Raw genomic sequence first — 21,367 nt, 5'->3', positions numbered from 1 at the left:
AGAGACTCCTAAATGAAAGACCACACTTTGTACTGACCACACTGATTTTTTCAGGAACTGTGCAAGCTACAGTCTAAAATTTTAATGTAATAAATTTTCATTTGCAGGAAATCCTCTTGAAGAGAGCAGCAGATCTTGTGGAGGCCCTGTACGGAAATCCACACAGTAATCAGGTAAGCAGCAGCAGGCAGCTGTTCATTTCACTTCAGTAAGGTAGGAAAATTAAGTTGCGGGGATTTGAAACCTGCTAAAGATAGGTCATCCAATGCTGTGAATATTTAGTTGACCAATATTTAGTTGTTATTTCTCAAAATATTGTTTTTGCATTTTGGAGTTTCTTAGAAGACCTTGAATGCACCGGCATTGAGAAGTTTGTTGTTGAAATTATTGGCAGTCAATGGACTAAAATATACAAGACTAAAATATACACATTCAGCTTTTGAGATTGACAAATGTTCACCAGTAAACAGTCAGGCCACAGGTATAATCACGGAGGTTTCATCTTAACAGCCTAACAAAACTGCATTATTAACTGGTCTCTCTCTGTATTTGTAACTTAACTGTTGCATTGTTTTATCTCCTGTAGGACATGTTGCTGAAACGTGCAGCTGACATTGCTGAGGCACTCTACAGCGTTCCCCGTCCTCACAGTCAGCTGCAGGCGCTGCCCAGCTCACCAGCTCACGGCAGTGTCATGGGTCTGGGCTCCTATCCTTCCCAGTTAGGCGTCAGCATCGGAGAGCCAGGGCAGAGCAGCCAAGGTGAGCAGAATGAGTCATAAATTGTGCACTACTTCAGTTTTGCTACTAATTAAGCTCAGATCTGACTGAACATTCTTGTTTCTCCTCCAGGTTACATTAGAAACTCCAGCAGCTTGTCTCCAAGGGGTTACCCCTCAGCCTCCACTCCTCAGCAATCAAGCTACGGGGGCAGCGGGGGGATGACTGGAGGTTATGGGACAGTTCCCATGACCAGTCTAGGAGTTCCTGGCTCTCCCGGTTTCAGCAGTACCTCCCCCACAGGCTCTCCCTACAGTAAGAACTTATGTGCTTTCTAAATGTGCATATTTGTGCGCTAACCTAGCATGGCTGAGTCTGTTGTGATATTCAGATGTGAGACTGATTGTTGCTCTCTATTCCGCAGTAATGCCCTCCAGCCCTACCATACCAGGAAGCTCCAGCTCTTCATCGTCTCTCTTGCCTTTCTCCTCCTTCCCGTCTGCTGCTAAACAGAAGAGTGCTTTTGCTCCCGTCCTCAGGCCCCAGGGTTCTCCCTCCCCTGCCTGCCCCGCCTCAGGGGGGAACAGCTTCAGAGGTAGCCATCCAACTCACTATCTGACCCCCCTCTCTGAACTTACGAATGCAGTCTAACCCCTTGTACTAACCACACGAAAGCTTTGACTGAACAAGACAGAAAAAAAAGTTGCTGGATGTACTGTACATTAATGCAAGACCTGATTGATTAGAATCATAGATTTTGCATATTTTTTTCTCTCCAGCGATGACGGGCCTGGTTGTTCCCCCGATGTAGCAAAGCACCCACCCCAATCTGCCCCAGACCACTGCTTCACTTAGCCCCTCTTTTGGCACTCAGAGGGCAGGGAGAATGGAAAATTGATCAATAGTGACCATGTGTAACTTCACTCCCTGAGCACCCCCCACCCCCCCACTTTCCCCCCCGCCATTTCTTAGTCTCCTTTTCATCCAGGTGGATGAACAGGATTGGCTATGAAAATGTCCCAAAGACCAGCCATCTACTCCAGAGGCAGAGGAGATTACTTCACCCACAGACAGACAATGCTACTTAGCTAACAGCACCAGACTGGACCCTATACCGCTGTGTGTGTCATGAAGCGTTTTTTAAAGGAAACAGAGGAAGAGCTGCTCCTAAAATCACCTCAACCTTCGAAAGCATCTGTATTTACCTCTGGCCTACTGTCACATGCAGTATTCGATTCTTCCAACACCTGCCCAAACCTTGGCCAGAGACGTACGGGACGCGTTGTGAGAGCACTGAACGTTGTTGGATGATGGACAACTCTGATATTATGTTGCAGTTCTAAAAAGCAGGGTGCTATTTGTCTGTGTATGGACACCTTAAACGGCATGTGTGTACACTGTCTGTGAGTTAGCGAGAGGTTTTTTTGTAGTAGACTTTTTGAAGACGATTTACATTCCAGAAAAATAGACCCTTTATTTTTTGTTCTGATCTCTACGGTTTTACAAGGGAGAATTCTTTGTCTCAAGGGTTATTACTAAAGGAATTCATATATTGATTTATTTAAGAACAAGCAATTTAACTTATTATAGTTAGTTTAGGGAATAATATAAACGTGTTTTTATAAAGTGGTCCTTTTTCCAACTGTTGATGAAATTAAGTTATCTCAACAATGCCATTATAATTGATAATTGATTAAAAGTGATGGATTTCGCTGTGGAGAAGATAAACTACAGCTGTTTGGAATAAAACATCCCCAGTTTGCAGTTTCTTGCATAACAAAATCTTAATGTTATGCTCACAGTTAAAGAAGGTTATTGTCCTTGTGTAAAGGAAAAATGTTAGTTAGCCTTATCCTTTTTAATTTCACGTGTAATGCATGCTTTGTCACACCAATGCCCTGTTATTTCATTCCACATTGCAAATTTGAAACGATATTATTATAACATAAAGACTTTAAGTTTCATTTTAAATGGTTAAACAGAGTACAGGTTCCTAGTCACTATGCAGTACAGTAAATGAAAGCACAAACTGCTCAATAGAAGAGAACAGGGCGTATTAAATGTTCATCAACCCATATCATGCTGTTCTTATTCATTGATTTTTTGCCACCACAAAACAAACTTCATTCTCAGGATGTGAAAACAAAGAACACAAAGAGTAGATGACATTTGAACATTTGTTTTTAGAGTTTGGTTAACTTTATTTATTTAAAAATTATTAGCAATTTAATACTATGTTTTTGAAGCCATCTTTCTTTGAAACGGTACAAAACATGGTGCAAATGTGATTTGTATATCTCAAGGTGTAATTATATTTTGTGCTCCAAATAAAACAAATAAGCAAAAAGTCACTAACCTTGGTTTTACTTGTGTTGGTTCTTACATCAAGCATAAATCTGCAGTGGTTTCTTTTTTACATGTATGTTGTTAACCTGCAGAAACAGAGTTACATTGTTAGTATTTTCACGCACACTGTTATCTTTCAAATTTCTTGGACATTACCAGGCTGCACATCTCGAGGTTGTGCTGAATCTATTTTTGACTGCGCCCATCACCTGTATGCTTGCGCAGCTTGCTACACTGTTTTGTATACATAGCTGATGAGCCGCAGCATCTTAATTGTGATGCGAGCATTAAAGACTGAGTAGAGCATGTCAAGATAAACAACAACACTCCCCCCATCTCTCTCCTCTCCAATAAACCTGCTTTTCTCTGAGGACCAAGCCTCTGGGGGCCCGAGTGAGAACCACATGAGTCTCCCTCCAGCATGGCCTCCTCCTCTCTGTCTCTTTCTCTCTCTTAAAACCCATACACGCGTTGGCATGTGCCTCACTGTTCCCTTGTTTTTTCAGTCTTTGTTTGGTACAGCTTCATCCCGTCTTTCTTTCTCTCCTCTCTTTTGCTCCCCTGAAATGGCCCTTCTCTGCTAATGTAATTAGCACTGGTAAAGAAGGGCAGTTAATTACCCACTCTATTTTGATCGGGTAATTAATGTTATGCCAGGAAACAGCAACTGTTTCATTAACATAGCGCTCAAAGCAGTGAGGGGGCAGGGTAGCACCCGGTGGATGCGTGTCTGTGTGTGTGTTTCTATGATTCATGTATGGACAAACAGTGTACCAACAACTCTGACAGTGAGAGACATGTGGACTTCAAACGGCTGCTAACTCTGTTTGTGATCTGACCCCACCAGCAAGTCACTGTTTCTCTCTGTGCTGTCTTTGTCACCATCAAGTGGCACTTGTCAAAAAAAGCTCAGGCTGCTGCTGCTTCCTCCTCATCTCTCTCTCTCTCTCTCTCTCTCTCTCTCTCTCTCTCTCTCTCTCTCTCTCTTTTGATATGCTGTTAATTTGACAAGTTAAAGTCAGCTTTGTTGCCAGCACCTCAGCATTCATCTTGTTGAGTGCTCCTTCTGCCCAGTGGTGCAGGAGCCATATGCTCCTCTTCCACATGACTGTTTTGTTGTTGTGGCGGCATTGGTGCCATTTACTGTCTTCTGATCACAGTTTGGATAAAGACAGCATGAGATGCCACCTGCCACCAAGTCGTTCCACATCACACTATATGCACAGCTTCAAAAGAACTCCTGGGCGTACGAGAGCAAAAACCATGTCATCTTTCATTATTGATACTGCTAAAGGACTGATGAGCTTCCATATTTAAGTTACAGTATTGTCTTCCTTAAATAGAGGGAGCATATAGCACAAAATACACCCTTCCCCTCTTCTCTCTCAAGGGATATGTTTGTGTTTATATACCCAATTAGCCCTCTGGCCACAGCATGGCCATGCATTAGCCCCGGGTGTATGTAGTGTCTGTGTGTGTGTATGTAAAATACAGTGCACCCCTTTCTCATTTGAGGCATAATTTCAGGGGTGTGCGTCGCTTATTAGGCAGTCTGAGGCAGAGCTTGACAGGGGTGGCCCAATGTTTTGTCAAATAGATTGGTAGATTGGCTTCCACACACCCAGCCAGTGTCCTTTGCCTTTGGCCCGTCAGTAAACCTGCATTGTTGCCCATTAGACCACTGGACCCCGATTCCTTTTTACAAAATGAATCCCCCACCCCTTCTGCCATTCCCTTGGGTGTCAGTAGAGTGGGGTGGCAGATGGGACAGACACAGAGCTGCCCCATGAGACCAACCCCCCAACAAAATTACACACACATGTAAACACACACAGGCACATACACATATAGGTGCACACACGCTCAGACATGCATGCATGCACATATGCATAAGCACAACACACACACACACACACACAGTCATGTTTTCATCACTTCAGAGGACCTTACACACTGACTGACATTTATTTTCCTGGAGACTTAACCATAACTACCACATGCCTAACCCTTACCCTAACCATAACATAACCATAAACTTACCTTAACTTTAAACCAAGTCTTTACCCTAAAATTAATGAGATTTACGTCCCCACAACGTGAGGAATACCTGATCCACACTCACACACACATACACACACATAACAGCAGCAGCAGCAACACATAGCTCCCCTGCCCCCAGACACAAACCTCATCTGTCAGCCTGCTGCTTTTGTCCAGAGCACAGAGTATGTTCTGTGAACACAGAGTGACGTCTCTGTCCCTGCCTCTCAATCTGTGCTGTGTGTACCTGTGTGTTTGTGTGTGTGTGTGTGTGTGTGTGTGAGAGACAGAGAAAGAGAGACGCAGAGAGAGAGATGCACAGTAATCATGGGGTAAGGTGTAAGTAGACTGAGCACCCAATACAATCTAGAAGCCATTAATTATGTCCACTTAAAACTATGCTTAAGTTTTATAATATGAGATACATTAAATTCATTTTAATTAGGTAAATTTGAAGGCCCCAGTAGTCAGTAATTTGATGTATATTCACATACATAAAAGAGGATGTTAGAAATTCTACATTTTTGTGTTTCCCATCTGATAATAGAGCACACCTTTTAGTTCTGTGTTTACTTATACTAATGCACACAATTCAGTTGAATTAACAATGGGACGAAACAGATGGGACATTAACAGCATTTAAAAAAAAACATACACTTTAAGTTAGTCTACAGTTTGGCTTATTAAAGACCTGTATTTGAATTTGGGAGTGGTAGCAGTTTCCAAACTTGTGTTTTGAGTTTTACGATGGTGGTGACTCTTATGTTTACATTTGGATCACATATTTTACCTTTTTGTGGCCTTTTGAACAAATATGCCAACAGGAGACCTACCCTTAAGATTAAATAACTGTATTCTTGATGTTTCAGTACATTTTTACTTATAGTCATTATGTTATAATGAACATTAATTGTATTTACCTGTGAGTTTCTTCTGTGGTATCACTTTCCTTTCATATTTCTTGGTTCTGTCTTGTTAATTTACAAAACATCAGGTTTCTCATTATAAAATACGCACTATGCAGAATGTACAGTAGGATAGATCTTTTGTCGTTAGAAAAGACTTTTTATGTCACGATCTTTCTCCTACTCTGGGTCTAATATTGACAATTAGCCAGATTAGATGTAATTTGGGCCGAACGCACGTATTGGCTGTTTGTGCGCGCGGCGGTGTGAGGTGAGAAGGCTTCGCGCTGGTGATTAATTACAGCCAGGCCGCGTGACAGAGGTAGGAGCTCTCCCAGTGCTGTCTGCAGCCGACATGGAGGGAAATCCAGCCTGGCTAATTGACCCGGCTTCTGTAAGGCCATCCATCAACCGTGGCCCGAGTGGCCCCGTAAGAAACACATTATTCAGAGGTAAGTTAGTTAACCAACTAGCGCTCCACCATTCATTAATGGTATTAGCTTCTCTTCTGTCGGTCTCTGCAAGCGAGCCTTTCGTGGAAATGTGCTGTTCACCAAATGGAATTAATAGGCAACACATCCAGTATCAAGCTTGTGGAAAGTATTATGTCTTGATTGATGTTTCCATGATTTATAACCCGCGTGGCCTTGAGGTACAGCCAAGGCAGCCAGGCCCAGAGTAAACAGAAAACACGCCCATCTGAAGTCTTTTCTCATGTTTTTTGGAACATCAAACCAGTTTTTGTGTGACATCAGCCTGTCTTGATCTCAGTGCGTTAGTATGCCTTTTTTATTACAGAAACAATTAATTAAAGTCTTAAAAAAGTCTTGTCTTTGGCAGATTTTCCACTGCTTCCAATGAAAATAAAATTTTCAGCACTAATTTGATTAACTTTTTATGCAATTGTTTGGAAAGCAAGGAAATGCTTCTTTCCTCCTTAAAGTGGAGGAGTCTATCTTTTGATGGATTTCCTCTGAAGAGAGAAACCCAAGTACTCTTAACATGAGATGAAGCTGATTTGCTATACTGATCTTTTAGTCAAAGCCCCATCAAAAACATAATTATAGTAAAAAAGCTGACCCTACCAATGTGGAAATTAGCAATTTTTTTTTAGAGGGATTTCTATTCCTTCATTGATGTAACCATAAAAATTTTCTTCTCACCCTGTCATTAAAACCGTTACTGCACATCAGCCTGTGTGTTAACTGTCAGTCTTGTCTGTTTTAGATTTCTTTCCTCTCTTTTGCGAACCCAGATTGAATAGGAGAGACAGGCAGTGTCCAGATCAGCTGTCAGAACAGAGTCTGGGTGGTGCGGTTTAGCCTCGGGTCTCTGCTCTTCACACCTGGTCAGGGCCCACATGTGCTTTCACTCGCTTTCTCCTCGAACTATCCCTCCAGATATCTGGAGATATATGGAGACATATGTTAGAGTCAGCGAGCAGGAGAAATGATTTCTCATCCCCAGAAGGTGACTTGTCATACTGGAGTCTCTCCCCAAATATCTACCCTTTTTTCCCCCCTGCAAGTGTTGCGGAGAGTAATTGCACCTGGGTCACATCTAGTTGTCACAGTTGACCCTTTGCCAATGATGAAGTTATAGCTTTGTGTGTGTGTGTGTGTGTGGGTCGAGGGGGGGGTTAACAGATGTGAGTTGTCTTCAAACTAAAATATATACAATATATCTTCAGACTTAAAATGACAACTTTTTTTTAGTGATTTGCTAATTTTAAAAGGTGCACCAGTGCTGTTAATGTTCATCCTCAATCATGCAAACTGTGTGTCCTGTGTGTGTGTGTGTGAGGCAGCCCCATAGCGCCACCTACCTGTGAAAGAGAACAGGCTTCATTTTTCTTTCCCCTTAATCTGAAGTGTTCACACTACAATCATCTGCACTAAAAGAAGCAGCAAATGTACTGTTTTTTTTTCAGAGACAGTATTTTTTTCACCAAGATTCGTCTCAAGTAGCTTAATTTGTATTCATATGTGAATCTGTATGTTGAATTCTGTCCTATCCAGCAGCGTAGTCGTGGCATGCTGGTGGTAGCAACACTGTGACAACAAGCACAAACAACTGTTTTATGTGTCTTTCTGTCCTCTGTATACCAGCATGCATAAATATGCAGGAGGATATCTAATCAAATAAATCCATTCATTAGGAGAGCTGCTGGTATTTTTGCTTTTGCATTAATTACATAGTCATTACCATATCAATTAGAGAAATCAGAGATCATGTAATTAAGGTTTAACCAAAAGCACCTGCTGCCTCGGAGCTGTGTTGTGGTTTGTGTGTTTGTGTGCGTGTGTGTGTGCTTCAGTCCTAATCTAATCTCTGGCCTTTGACAGGACTCTCCCTCATCAATCCTGAGCTGTCGGAATTCAGCTTTTTTTTTTGTTTTGTATTGTTTTTGTTTATAGGGGTGGGTGGGTGGTGGCGGTGTTTTGGAGGTGGGCGTCCTGAGAAATGTTGTCATGGCGATCAAATTGATTGGCAGGGACGCCTGATTAGAAAGGAAGAATAGGAGACAGGTGGAAGGAGGCGGGCTGTACATCCAAAGGAACAGATTGGGACAAAGTGAGGACTCGCTGGGTGTCACGAGGGGAGTCACTGTCTGTTTTGGCTCCGGTTACACCTTGTAAAAGATAACCAGTAATTACTCTAACGGCCCACAGAGTGTATTCAGTATTCTGAGCTTTTCAGGATTTGAAACAATATCGCCAGATGTTCTTGTATTTGGCTTTAATGTAATTAAACAGAATCAAGCTTAAGGGATATTTCTGAAACTTGCCGCAGTGACAGAGCGGCACTGACAAGTTTCAAGCAGTTATTTTTCTGCCAAGGTGAGGCATGGTGGCCCTGACTGTGGAGTGAGGATGTAAGGAGGGAGTGTTTTGTGGGGTAGGTTGGCCACCTGTGGGGAAAAGATGGATGGAGCTGAGAGGAGGATGGAATAATTCTTTAAATGAAGGGGTCAGAGGAAACCATGTGTAAGGAATCTATGGAAAAGAAACATACAGAGGAAAAGAGAAGAGGAATGAGAGGAGGGAGGAGTGAGGGGAAGGGAATGGGACTCTGGGGGATGTGTCTCAAATGTTTGTGGCCTCCTCCCCTGCACTTCCTGTTCCATTTCCTTCTCATTTCTCCTTCTTTTGTCTTTCACTCTCCCTGACATCTTAGCTTTTTTCCTGCTTAAGGTCAACCCCACACCTACATGTCCACACCAGGGCCCATTGCTTTCCCTTCTGTTAATTTGAAATGTTACGAGAAAAAACGAATTGAGAAAGAGAAACCCATTATTATGATCATATATAATCATCATGTACAACCTTGGTGGTTTTTTCTGTTTTAGCTCACAAACTACAAATCTTATTTATAGCTTACAAACACTTTTAATAAGTTTAATATGTATTTCCCATCTTCTATGGATTGTTTTATAAAAATAGAATTGCAGAGACATAAACCTAATAATTTAATCACATTTTATTTCACAGTTACATTATGTCACAGAGAATTGCGGTTATAGGCAGAGACAGTTTCAAAAACATGTCCCTTGTTGGACAATTTAAGTGGTTGTGGAAAAGTCCAAGATTCAGCACTTGAAAGTTTGGGATTTCTTTTAAACACAAGAAACAGAAGATTTCTGTCACAAATTGGTTTTAAGTATTTGCAAGTTGATTTTCACACCATATGAGCATGAGCTAAAAGCTGTCAGGAAGGCAATAAATCAGTCTGAAACTGGTATGCTTTGGATAAATGCCACACAAATATAATGTAAAGTAAATAAAATTTTTAGTAGTTTGGATTAAACCATTCACCAAGTCCACTAAGGTCATAGTGAGCACTAAGCACTTAGATGGCACATGCCTTCCAGGGACTCTGCATTATTGATTTTAAAATTCAACATCTCCGGTTATTTTACTTGATTAGTAAAGAAGTTACAACATCAAAAATATCATCTCACCAAAAATAGTATGTTTCTCACAATGAGAACGTTTAACTGCTGCATTTATTTATTTATTTATTTATTTTTTACATCTTTTCAGTCAACGCTTTCATAACCCTGGAGTTCCTGAGTTTAGAGTACAGCCAAAGAGCAGCAGGGGGATTTACTCTGACATACAGTAGATAGACAACCACTGACAAGAAAAGACAAAAGATATAAAGAAAAATGCTTTACATGGAATTAATCACATTTTGTAATAATTACAACCATGAGTTGACTATCAATCAGAGAGGCTCAGACAGTGTTACTCAGCACTTCAATCTGATCGATGAAACACAGATGTTGTTTTTTGAGTCATGTGCACTGAGGGGCCACTAGATGGCAGAAGTGTCCCTCAGCTGATGAAGCTCCATTTGTCCATCATGCACACAGTTTACCTTTCATCTACTAAACCATCTCCTAATCTTCTCAGTGTTTATTCATTGGTCAGGTGCTATGTGAAAAAATGCTTCAGAAACCAGATATTAAATCAGTTATTTTGTGTCTTCATAGAGAGTTTTTTTTGTCTTTGTAGAACTGGTCTCCAGAGGTTTTTAATCGCTGATTGTAGTTTGTTGATAAGCCAGTATGAGAGACAAATCAGTGCCACTGTTCTCCCATCTGACAGCACTGAGAAAGCTTTGACTATGTTCTCTTATGACAGTTTGCCTGCATTTCAGATCCTGCAGTTGTTGTACTTTACACCTCACAGATGGGAGTTTCTGTTATTATTCGTGGTTAGAGACTCACCTAAACGGTTTACAAAGATGAGCGTTTTCATTATGAGGTATTTTTGTGAGTCTGATCAAGAGATGCTGCAGATTTGATTGGGCTCGTCACATCTCTTCAGTGTAGTAAAAAAGATAGTGGCAGTAATGTAATTGTTTTAATCACTAGACAAGCCCCCTTTAAACAATCAATTGAGAACAAAGTATTGCTTTGCCTACACACTGCTGTGCTGTGCTTTGAAAGAGCCACTGTACACAACAGAAGTGATTGTCAATCTGCCTAAGGCCATTGTCATTCCCTGTTGGTGTGACGGCGATATTCACTGCTGACTCTGCAGCTATGAGTATACTCTGAACTGCTGTTTACACCACAGAGCTGGTGATGGTGTAGCATCAGTAACACTCATAGCATATTTACACTGAGCTCTGGTTTACATACTTCCCTAGAATCAGATGAGCCCTTTAGATGAGGTGGCAACATGCCTGAGCCGCGGCACAGTGTGCACATGATGCCTGCCCTTGGTTTGTTACCTGCCATATGGCTTTCTCAATCAGTGCTCTCTCTGCTGGTGCAGTGCCAGCAGAGAGAGAGAGAGATAGAGAGAGAGAGAGAGAGAGAGAGAGAGAGAGAGAGAGGCAGAGAAAGAAAGACAGAGAGAGAGGGAGAGAAGGAAATAGATCTTTCTAAAGGAGCATTTCAGGTCTCCGAGCGATCCTGCTCTTTCCTCTCTCCATGCTTAATCTGCCAAATGTCAGGAGGGGAGGGATGACAGCAAAATGTCCACCAGAAATTACATTTACTGGCGGTGTACAAAATAACAAGAACACTTGAAACTATAGTTTGATTGAACACAGTAGACCTGCAACAAATATTATCTTTGTATTACTAGAGCTGAAATGATTAGTTGATTAATCGATCAGCAGAAAATGATCTGCTACAATTTTGATAACTGATTATTTGTTAAAATAATTTTAAGCACTGCCATACGTTCTCTGGTTTCAGCTGATCAAATGTGAAGATTTACTGGTTTTCTTAGTTTTCTGTGATAGTAAAAGCAATATATTTGGGTTTTAGTCTGTCGATCGAATGTGCAATTTGGCTCTGAGAAATTGTGATGGACATTTTTCACTGTTTTTTTTTGACATTTTATAGACCAAGAAAATAATCTGAAGATTAACCAATAATGAAAATACATGTTAGTTGCACTCCTACTTATTATATTAAAAAACAAGTTGAGTCTTTGTCAGAGATGTGTTGATTCAACTGTACAGTAATTTCAAAGACTGTAGTTTTTTAGTGTTAATATCAAAGTTTCATTATGTTATTTTGATGTGTTCCTTATCGTCATGCTCACTTCTTGTAAAGATGTGGACCTGTTTATTGAGACAGATTAGATACAGTTTAAACAGAATCGCCTACTTATTGTATATGCTGAGTAAATATAGGACTACAAATAATAGCATCAAATCCTTACATTTGAAAAGCTGAAACCAGTGATACATTTCTGTCAATTTACTAATCAATTGACTGACAATTTCAAAAGTTCCTTGTTATCATGTCCACCTCCTGTAGAGATGTGGACCCACATATTGAGACAGACTGTACTTGACAATGCAAATTGCTTTAACAAAATTACCTATTTTTTAGTATTAATTTGCATGTATCCTGTTCGTTTGGATCCCTGATTATATCTGAGCAGTGTGTTGTCCTATCAGAGCAGCACTGAGCTGTGCAGTCCTGTGGTGTTGCTCTGAGTTGGCTGTGTGCTGCAGTGCAGTGTTGAGATATGTGATACTATAAGAGTTGCCTATGGGGGGCGCTATGATCCATGGTGTAATCAGTATTATGGATTACTCCTGATTCTACCACACTTGTTGTCTCTGAGTTATCATGTCATACCATTTTCTTGCCCTGTAAAATTTTAGTGGCATTGGTTGTTGTAATGGTGTAATTGTACTGTTTGTTGTTTGATAAAAGACTCATAAATGAACAAATTTAAACAGCAGATAATTACCAAAACCCTTCATGTTTGATGGTGGAACTAAGTATTGTGTATTCCTATTCCCTTTTTTGCAGTACCCCCTGTTCATCAATAGAGGGTGCTGTCTAACCTCTATTCTTCACTGCTTGACGTTTCTTGCCTTTCCGATTGATAGTCTGTGACGACCAACCATAATCTGTTTCACGTGGTTAAAAGGGCAGTATTATTATCCTTTGATCCACTTGAAATTACAAAATGGTCCACTGTAGCGCAAATATAGCAAGGGTTTTTGTTCATCCCATCATCTCATTTTGGCTGATACTAGTGACTAACACCGCTGCTAAAATAACTCTGCTGTAAGCCACAGTTGATAGTGCAGAGGATGGCACAGGCCTGTACCACAGAATACTGTATCTCACTGTAGGCTGTGGACTTCTGCCAGCTAACACACTGGAGACTTTTTGCTATTACAAATGTTGAGGTGGATTCGGCATGAGCAGCATAGTAAACACTTGGCTGTATCTGTATGAGAGCCTGCTGCTGATGTGTGAATCTGACTAATGCAAAGCAATAAGATTCATTATTAGCTTTCCTGTCATTATGACCAACTCTGATTAAATGCAGTGTTTGTTGGAGAAATATTCTCTAGACCTGTGCACCCATGTGACCTGTCCCTGATGAGGAGGATGACTAAATTAGACAAGGAAATGAGAATATTATCCCAAGAGTTACACCTGTGGCGTGGGTGTAAATGAGTGCAAAACTGACATTTACTTTCAGCAATGACTGGCAAGAAAGTCCGGTCAAATGTGTGTTTCGCACGTTAACACGCACTTGACCTGCAGAATGTGGCATCTTAAGACGAGGGAAACTAGTCACATGCTTCTAGGAAACCTTTTCTGTCTCAGTTTCAGGCTGAGACATGTTACTGAATCTGGTTACACTTGAACAGTTATATGACTGTCTGCGTTGTTATCATAGGTTGTTATCCTGAGGTTTCATACAGTATGATTCCATGTGTTGAAAAAGCTGTCACTCCTGTCTCTTTTCACTGTGTTGAGTTTATGTGTGGGTGCTTGACAGAGAGAGAGAGTGTGCGTGTGTGTGTGTGTGTGTATGTGGCTCTGTCATGTCCCGTCCACTGTTTTTAGAGGAGCACTGGAGCGGCTAATGTGCTGGCGGGTGCTGGCCGTCACACTGAAGAGAGCTTGGGCAGTAGCTGTGTGTTTCTTTCTCCCCCCAGGTCCACACAACCTGTCCCTTTGTGTCCCAGGGAGGACCACCCCAGGGACAGTCTATATACTGGGTGCACAGTGAAACACTAAAACAGGCTTATGTTTGGTTTTTAAGGTCCATTTCAGTTGTTTTGTATGTTTTAGCCTACTATGTTCTAACAAAACAAATTGTATGCTTTATATTAAGGCAGGACAATATGACCTGAAAATCAGGTCAGATTAGATGTACCAATGATAAATCATGAACAAAAATGAATTTATTGTAAATTCTTAACATTGAAAATGTAAGTTTAAAGCCTACATGGATGAAAAGTCCTTAAAATGCGAATCTACATACATCTACAGTTCCATGACAACTCCATCTGCTAATGAAGATCATGTGACACGATCAAAAGCTTTAGACGGCTGTTTCACAAAAGTGATTTCTTAAGTGCTTGCAGATCTCTAATAGTAGAAACATCACATTTCAAACATTGTAGATAAATATGTTAGTCCTTCAGGGTTCTTGCATCCTTATGCATGGTTTGAAAGTATGGCATTTGCTTCGATTGGTGAAACGTGTCAGAAATAACAGGAGAGGGATTGATCTCATGGGGATTGGGGGATGAGGGATTGTTTTCTCAACTGCTGTTTCCAAGGTCAAGAATGAACTCTGAGCCTCAGAGCAGTTAATGTATTTCTTTTTTTTCCTGTTTAATTACAGTATGACATGATAAAGATAATGGACCGTTGGCTGATTGGTTAGTTGCTTCTCAGGTTAGATATCACGGGTTGTTGCAGCTGTTGTCATTTTGCAGATATTTATTTACAATTTGTTAGAGTATGTTTAGGTTGGTTAGAGATTCATAATTCAATAAATTTGGTGAATTTTCCAGCCCATTACTGCCATCCTTTTCTCAAAACAAGCCATTCACATTTAGATTGATTCACTTCCTTACAGGCAGCCATTAGTTTCCTTTAATTTCAGTGCAAAAAGAAAATCAACTTGCATCACAAATAACTCAAGTTACATTTAGGGATGCACCTATTTGAGTTGACTGTTTCTGCTATCAGTTACATTCATTCAGTGACTAACTGGCTGCTGACTCAATTTTGTAATGCCACTCCAATCCCTAGCCTCATGTAACCTTACATAAAATGATCACGATCACAGCGAGGTATACAGATTATATATTTGAGATAGAACTAATGTTGGATTGGTACTAGTTATAGATCACTTTCTTGTTGGTGCACTGCACTGAAGGAAACTCTGACACCTCAGAGTTTTCCAGTAAAGCGTCTTTTTGACTGTATGTATGTCAGTATGTGATGGGTGTGGGACATCCTCTGCCTCACAGGTTTGTTCCAGGTTTATCCGCACATGATCCACCTACTATAAGTGGTCCCACTTGCTGTGTTAAAATCCACTGTAAAACTGTACCTCTATTAGCTCAGCAAGAGTATAGCTTAACAAGACCAATCTAGTTGGCTAAGCAAAAACCACCTTATTTTGCAGTCAGTCCCAGTGGTAATTCATTTAGGCACATTCCCCAGGAGTTCGATATTGTGATGGATCTCTGGCCACAGAGCTGTCAGCCCGTCTGTATTTGTGTTGGGATATGAGGGAGTGATTTGTGTAGTAGCATTGCAGACAGAAGGCAATATCACCAGTCCAATTCATTAGTATGCTGCAGTATAGAGAGCTGCTATCAGATCAGGGGAAGCCTTGGCTAGAGAGCAGAGGAAAAACACAAAAAGAGAGCAAAACATAAGTGCAGGGATATGGACAGACAGCAATTCAAGATAATGAGTGTAATGTAGAAGGAATAGCTCATAAAAAGATGGTAACAGTCCTCATTTTGTAACATAATTTTTCTGTTAAATGATACAGAACAGTGAGCCTAGAAATCCTCAAATTTAATTCCCTGAAGAGCACATTTGATTCAAATTGGGCTCAATATCACCAGTGATTTGACTGTAGATGATGACTGTCAAAAAAGACCTGATAATTAAGAACAGGGGGAAAAAAATCAAAGATTGGGACGAATGGATTGGGAGTCATAATACCCTTCCTGTTTGCGTACATCTTCATATGCAGCCATTTAAAAAAACTAATGGAGGAGAATAAAAGTGAGCCAAACATCAAGATGTGGCTGCAGAATACTATACTATAAAATATAACAACAGCCATTCCCCAGCTGTACTTTTGTGTGTGTGTGTGTGTGTGTGTGTGTGTGTGTGTGTGTGTGTGTGTGTGTGTGTGTGTGTGTGTGTGTGTTTATATGCACTGAAGCACGTGTATTGGCATGTGTGTGGACTATGTGTGTGTTTGTGTGTCTACAGTATCATTGTGGACTGTATGTGTGATGTATAGTGAGCCAGGCAAAGAGAGATGTTAAAGGATCTTTTTTGCCTGCGTCAGCAGCATCGCAGGGAGGAGAGGAGGGGAGGGGAGGGGAGGGGAGAGGAGAGGAGAGGAGGGGAGAGGGAGAGGGAGAGGGAGAGAAGGGAACGGGAGGAGAGACAGAGAGAGGCAGAGCAATACCAGTAAACAGGTGCCGGCTCCATCAGCACCTCTCTCCCTATGCACCTCTTTCTCTCTATTCACATATCCACACATACATTGGGCATGAGCATAAGACAGAAAACCATTATACTATAATAAACTATATTTATACTACCCCTTGTCTTTTATTGTAAAAGTAATAACAGGGATTGTGGAGAGAGGACGGGAAGGCAAGAAACCAGGAAAAAAAGCCAATTAAGCAAATCCTCTGGTGCTTTTACTGTAGAGACTGTATCACACTTTACAATAGATGTTCAGGGAGTGATATGGAGTAGGTTTTCATTGCTCACAGCCCCACTCTTATATACACAGGCACACTGCACCAACATCCTTGCACGGGTACCAATCCTGTCTGCTGCAGCGCCTGAACAGTAGAGAGGGAGGAGGGAGCAGAAAGAGGGGGAGAGTTAACGAATAAGAGGCAATTTTTTTTTCCCTCATGCATGTTTTAGATTTTTTTATTTCCTCTGGTCTCCTGGTGTGTGTGAGTGATGGTGTGATTGGCTGTGGTGATGGTGGGTTCCCTGCACAGCCTAGCGATCCTCCACAGATGGACACACAGCAGGACTATTAGATACTGAGAAATTAAATACAGGAAAAGGAAACAAAATCAATGCAATGTGAGGAGGGAGAGCTGACTTTGATTTAAAGCTGCTCAGTCTATTCCTCAACTGACTGTCAGTTCATCCCTTTTTAATCTTTGTTGATGGGGTGGGTGGAGGGGTTGAAGCAGTTTCACAGAATGTCAAAGCAATAAAGGGAAGAGAGATGTAAAGACTGCAGAGAAGAAAACAAGTGAAAAAAGAAGGAAAATCTGTTTATTCACAATTATTTACCCTTTTTCTGCTGTATAGAGAATGAGGGAGACCAGAGAGGAAGGCAGCAGAAAAATTGAATGAGGGAAGTGAACATGAACGATTGAGCGAGAGAGAGAGAAAGAGAGAGAGAGAAAGAGCTGCGCTGCAGTAGCATCCCACAGCAGACGGCTGAGGACTGCCGGTGTGTGTGTGTGACTGCACTGCTGAAGAGGAAGAGGAGGAGGAGGCAGAGGGTGAGCACGCTCTCAGACTCTGTAGGGCCATAGAGGAACACACAGCAGCAGCGGCAGCGCTAGCGTTGGCCTGCATCAGGTAGAAGTCCCCGCGCCGTCGCCCAGCAGGCCACCGCCGTAGGATCTGGACACGCCAACACCACCCAGACCCCCACCAACGCCATGGCACAAGCGGCCAAACACCTCCGCAAGAACAAGGATTTAGAAGCCCAGGCAGAGCAGGAGCGCAAAGAGAAGGAGGAGGAGAGGGTCAAGAAGAGGAGCCGCTCGCGGGATAAAAAGCGCAAGGTACTGGGACTATTCACAGGTGGGGTAGTCAGGGGTGGGGTGATGGGTTAAGGTTGGGAGGGAGGGGTGGCTGGAGAGGGGGGCAGGAAGGTTGAGACGCCCCCCCTTCTTTCTATGTCATGCTAAACTGCGGTCAGGGGTGCCGGGGCACACATGGAAACCCAGTCATGTTGTGTTTCTACTGTGTGTACACACAGTCTCCCTGGTACACATGTATGTTGTGTGCATACAGACACAGGGAAACGGTACAACACACTGCATGCTTTCCTACTCCTCTCGACTGCTTTATACCTGCTTTATTGACTGTCCTGTCTAAGCCGTCTGATAAGGCAGTGTAGTACTCTTCTCTCACTGTGTCTCTGTCCCTCTTCACATCTCTGTCTTGTCCCCTCTCTCTGTCACTTCTCTTTCTTTGTTTTCACACTGCGGTGAGGTGAAATTTCACTACAGCACTAATCATCCACGAGGACAGTGAGCTTGCCTGTGTCCGCAACAGTCCGTTCTCTTGTGCTCTCTGCTTTTCCTCTATGTGGCATTGTAATGACCGCAGAGCAATACCTGCAGGCTTCTGTCTTGCTGAGAAGTCCAGGCAAAGCCTGGCTCATTGTAAACAATAAATCTCTGATCCTCCAGTCACCGACTGCAGGGACATATCATAAAGCTGCCGAGTCTATTTTATTCCTCTGGCCACTCGTTGCATTTCACTCAAACTCATTAATGAAAATGAGTCATCTGCAGATTGTGCTGTTGTGCATTGGTGGGAAATTGGTCCTCAGCAACCAAGTGTGAGTCCAGCAGCCTTATGAGCCTGCACTGTGCCAGGCTGGCTGTAAACCAATCTGATGCTGATGCAGTAGAGACAGTGTTATGGACAGGAACACAGTATAGCTCTTCCACTTTCCCAGAGAGGGGAGGCAGGGCTGGAAGGCTGGGGTTGGGATTAGATTTTTCTTTCTGTTGTGCTCGTACAAAGTCGGGTGGCAAGGGGTTTGAAGGTGTATTTAAGAAAAATCAAGGCAAGAAAAGAGAGAGAGCAAGAAGAAAGAAGAGAGGGAAAGGCAGTATGACTCAGATACACCTGGGGTAGATGTCTCTCAGTAGGGGATAGCTCCTCAGCTCTTTTTGTTGGAGAGTCAGACACAGTCCTTTCATTGCAGACACACACATGCCACCGCTCTGTATGCAATGACTGACATGAGCCAGTGACTCCTGGGTTGAGGTTTCCTCATTTTCTTCAACTCTAACATTTGCTTTTTGATAAAAGGGCCAGGAGTGTGAATGCCAGTGCAGAGATGCCTGTGTGTGTGTGCGTGTGAGTGTGTGTGTTAAGCTTGTGTGTAAATGCAATATGTGCATGTCTTGCAAGATGAGATCAAGAAGGGACAGTACTAATGCAGCGCAACTTTGACTGAAAGTGTATTGTTTCAGAGGATCCCATATCACTTACGTAACCATGCAGCTTAAGTCTTTTAAATAAGCTTCCTGACTCCCCACCAGCTCTCCCTCCCAACCTCTCTTCCTTTTTTTAACACCGGCTTACAGTCATTCCTGGTTTCTGGAGCAGATGTTAACACTGGGGGAATTCTCTCTCTTTATCTCTCTTTCTCTCCAGTGCCCTCTTTGTTTCCTCTTTGAAGCCTGCAGCAACAGAAGCAAATTCTGCCGTCTATGATTCAAAAGTTGACTGATTGCGTTTCCTTGTATGTTCATGCACGGCGGTTAAGAAAACCACCGTTGCACTTGGCAGTTTTCTTTGTTTGCCACTCGACACCTGTTTTTTGTAGTTGTTCCATCAGCTGTCTTGTGTATCGACCTGTACCTCGGGAGTGTCCCTATCCTCGTGGTGCACGCAAGGTCGACACTTTCTCTGTGACACATCTTTTATTTAACCACCCTTCCAAATTTGCTCACACACACACACACACACACACACACACATATTAACACACATGCACCCTCACTTGTTTTCATTCTGTTCTCAGCAAAGCAGTGTCTTGTTATATAAGCTTCTGTTTCCTCCTCCACTGGAGGCATTTCAATCATTTATCCTGCACAATTGATGTGTTTTGAGTTTTTATATGAGGAATCACTCATAGCCTTTTCTTTTTTATTGATCTCTTCATGCCTTCTGCAATGAATTGTTCCAATTTATAGTGGATGATTTATTGTAACAGGAAAGCAGTTTCAGTTGGTCAGCTGGTTATTTAGACCGTCACCTGATTCAGTCTTCTTTGGTCCAGTTGAGTCTAATGAGTATTATGGCCTCTAGAGGCTGCTTGACTCTCTAGTAGTACATTTTAATTTAGGATCTTTAATAGACATTATTTGATTTGCACACCCATTTCTTTATCCTCTTTGTTTTAATCCCTCTAATCTACTGTTTTTGGCTAATGTACATTGGTGTTTTATATCATTATTTCCATCCCTGTGGGGACATGAGTCTGTGTCCACTGATGAATGTCCAGAGTCATAAAGCTAACAATTCATCATCAAAAGGTGAAAGTGCCATTTTAATTGGCTTCATGGTGTAGTGGTATTATACAGCACAGGTCAGTTGCTGAGCAGTGGATTATGTTGTCCTCAAATTACTTTTATTGATGAGTTTGCTTCTCTTGAAAAATGAGCATTGTCAGGATGTGGACAAAGCCCTATTGTCCCAGTCAGCACCTATTTTTACCTCATTCTGTATGTGCGTTTGCATCTACATCTGAAACCTTTAGGCAGAAGTGGTTTACCAGGGCGACAATGGCGACAGTAGCGCTTTACTGTGTGTGTATGGTTTGTCTCAAACTGGGTGTATCCAATGCAATTTTCATAGGCTGTTTATTTTTTTGAAGATTCAGGACTTTTCCAAGATCATGGGGGATGTACACCTGGGTTTTATTTTCAAACAGGCTATTTTCTTATTCAAGATATATTAACAGTCCAGGGCCACAGCATTGTTTGCTCTGTCTTTTTAGTGTTGTTTTGGCTCTTGCATTCTTGACATATTGGCTGCATTAATGAATTTTCTGTCATTGCAACTATTTTTATCACCCTCCATGATGAAGATCTGCTTTAAACACAAATGTAGAAAGACTAGAGGAATTGTGACCACAAAACAGTATTAAGACTTCAACAGTAGAATCAAGGTCTTGTTATTAATTATGATGAAAAATCACAGCATTTTCACCAGTGGTGCACCAGATTTCTTATTAAAAGAGAAAAATAGTGCAAAAAGTTACATTTTTACATCTAATAACAAATTCTTAACAAAACAATAAACTAAATTTGTCTCATGAGCTGGTAGTAAAAGCCAAAAAGTAATTCTAGTTGGATCTTCATAACCATTTAGAGATGTGCTTCTTGTCATTACTAATTGTTTTGTTGCTACAGTATGTGATCATTATTTGGTGAGCCCCGGGGTGATTAACAAATCCAATAGTCCCATTCAGGATGTATGTTGAGCGCAGTATTTTTGTGTGCAATAATATGGATTTCTCCCTGGTGTCATTTCCCTTTTGCTCAACCGCAGAGTGTGTGCGTTTCATGTTTCAGTGAGTATTA

The 21,367-nt window shown here is 41.7% G+C and overlaps 1 protein-coding gene and 2 long non-coding RNA genes across 6 annotated transcripts in view; 2 read left to right on the top strand and 1 right to left on the bottom strand.

Moving 5' to 3' along the window:
• Nucleotides 1–3,070, top strand: part of ebf2 (EBF transcription factor 2) — a 29,322-nt gene extending 26,252 nt beyond the window's left edge. For 2 of the 4 annotated variants that reach the window (XM_067610517.1, XM_067610510.1), the window contains exons 12-16: nucleotides 108–173; nucleotides 587–761; nucleotides 852–1,034; nucleotides 1,144–1,314; nucleotides 1,499–3,070. In XM_067610517.1, the coding sequence (XP_067466618.1) occupies nucleotides 108–173; nucleotides 587–761; nucleotides 852–1,034; nucleotides 1,144–1,314; nucleotides 1,499–1,530 (627 nt within the window). In that variant the 3' untranslated portion in view covers nucleotides 1,531–3,070. Of the gene's footprint in view, nucleotides 1–107; nucleotides 174–586; nucleotides 762–851; nucleotides 1,035–1,143 lie in introns of all 4 variants that reach the window. The other 2 variants (XM_067610503.1, XM_067610494.1) reach the window with 1 other exon arrangement.
• LOC137197264 (uncharacterized) lies at nucleotides 2,971–6,111 on the bottom strand. The gene is made up of 2 exons (XR_010931374.1): nucleotides 6,026–6,111; nucleotides 2,971–3,151 (listed from the first exon to the last, which is right to left on the bottom strand). It is a non-coding gene; the product is annotated as an uncharacterized lncRNA (long non-coding RNA).
• A 260-nt stretch (nucleotides 6,112–6,371) lies between these two features.
• Nucleotides 6,372–21,367, top strand: part of LOC137197259 (uncharacterized) — a 53,217-nt gene continuing 38,221 nt past the window's right edge. The window contains exons 1-2 of the long non-coding RNA XR_010931373.1: nucleotides 6,372–6,462; nucleotides 17,337–17,821. This is a non-coding gene — a long non-coding RNA (uncharacterized lncRNA). The remainder of the gene's footprint in view (nucleotides 6,463–17,336; nucleotides 17,822–21,367) is intronic.

The sequence above is a fragment of the Thunnus thynnus genome, chromosome 2, assembly GCF_963924715.1.
Source record: "Thunnus thynnus chromosome 2, fThuThy2.1, whole genome shotgun sequence".
In the NCBI taxonomy this organism is placed as follows: Eukaryota; Metazoa; Chordata; class Actinopteri; order Scombriformes; family Scombridae; genus Thunnus; species Thunnus thynnus.
Note: the sequence above shows the minus strand (reverse complement) of the source record. Positions and strands in the feature narration are given on the sequence as shown.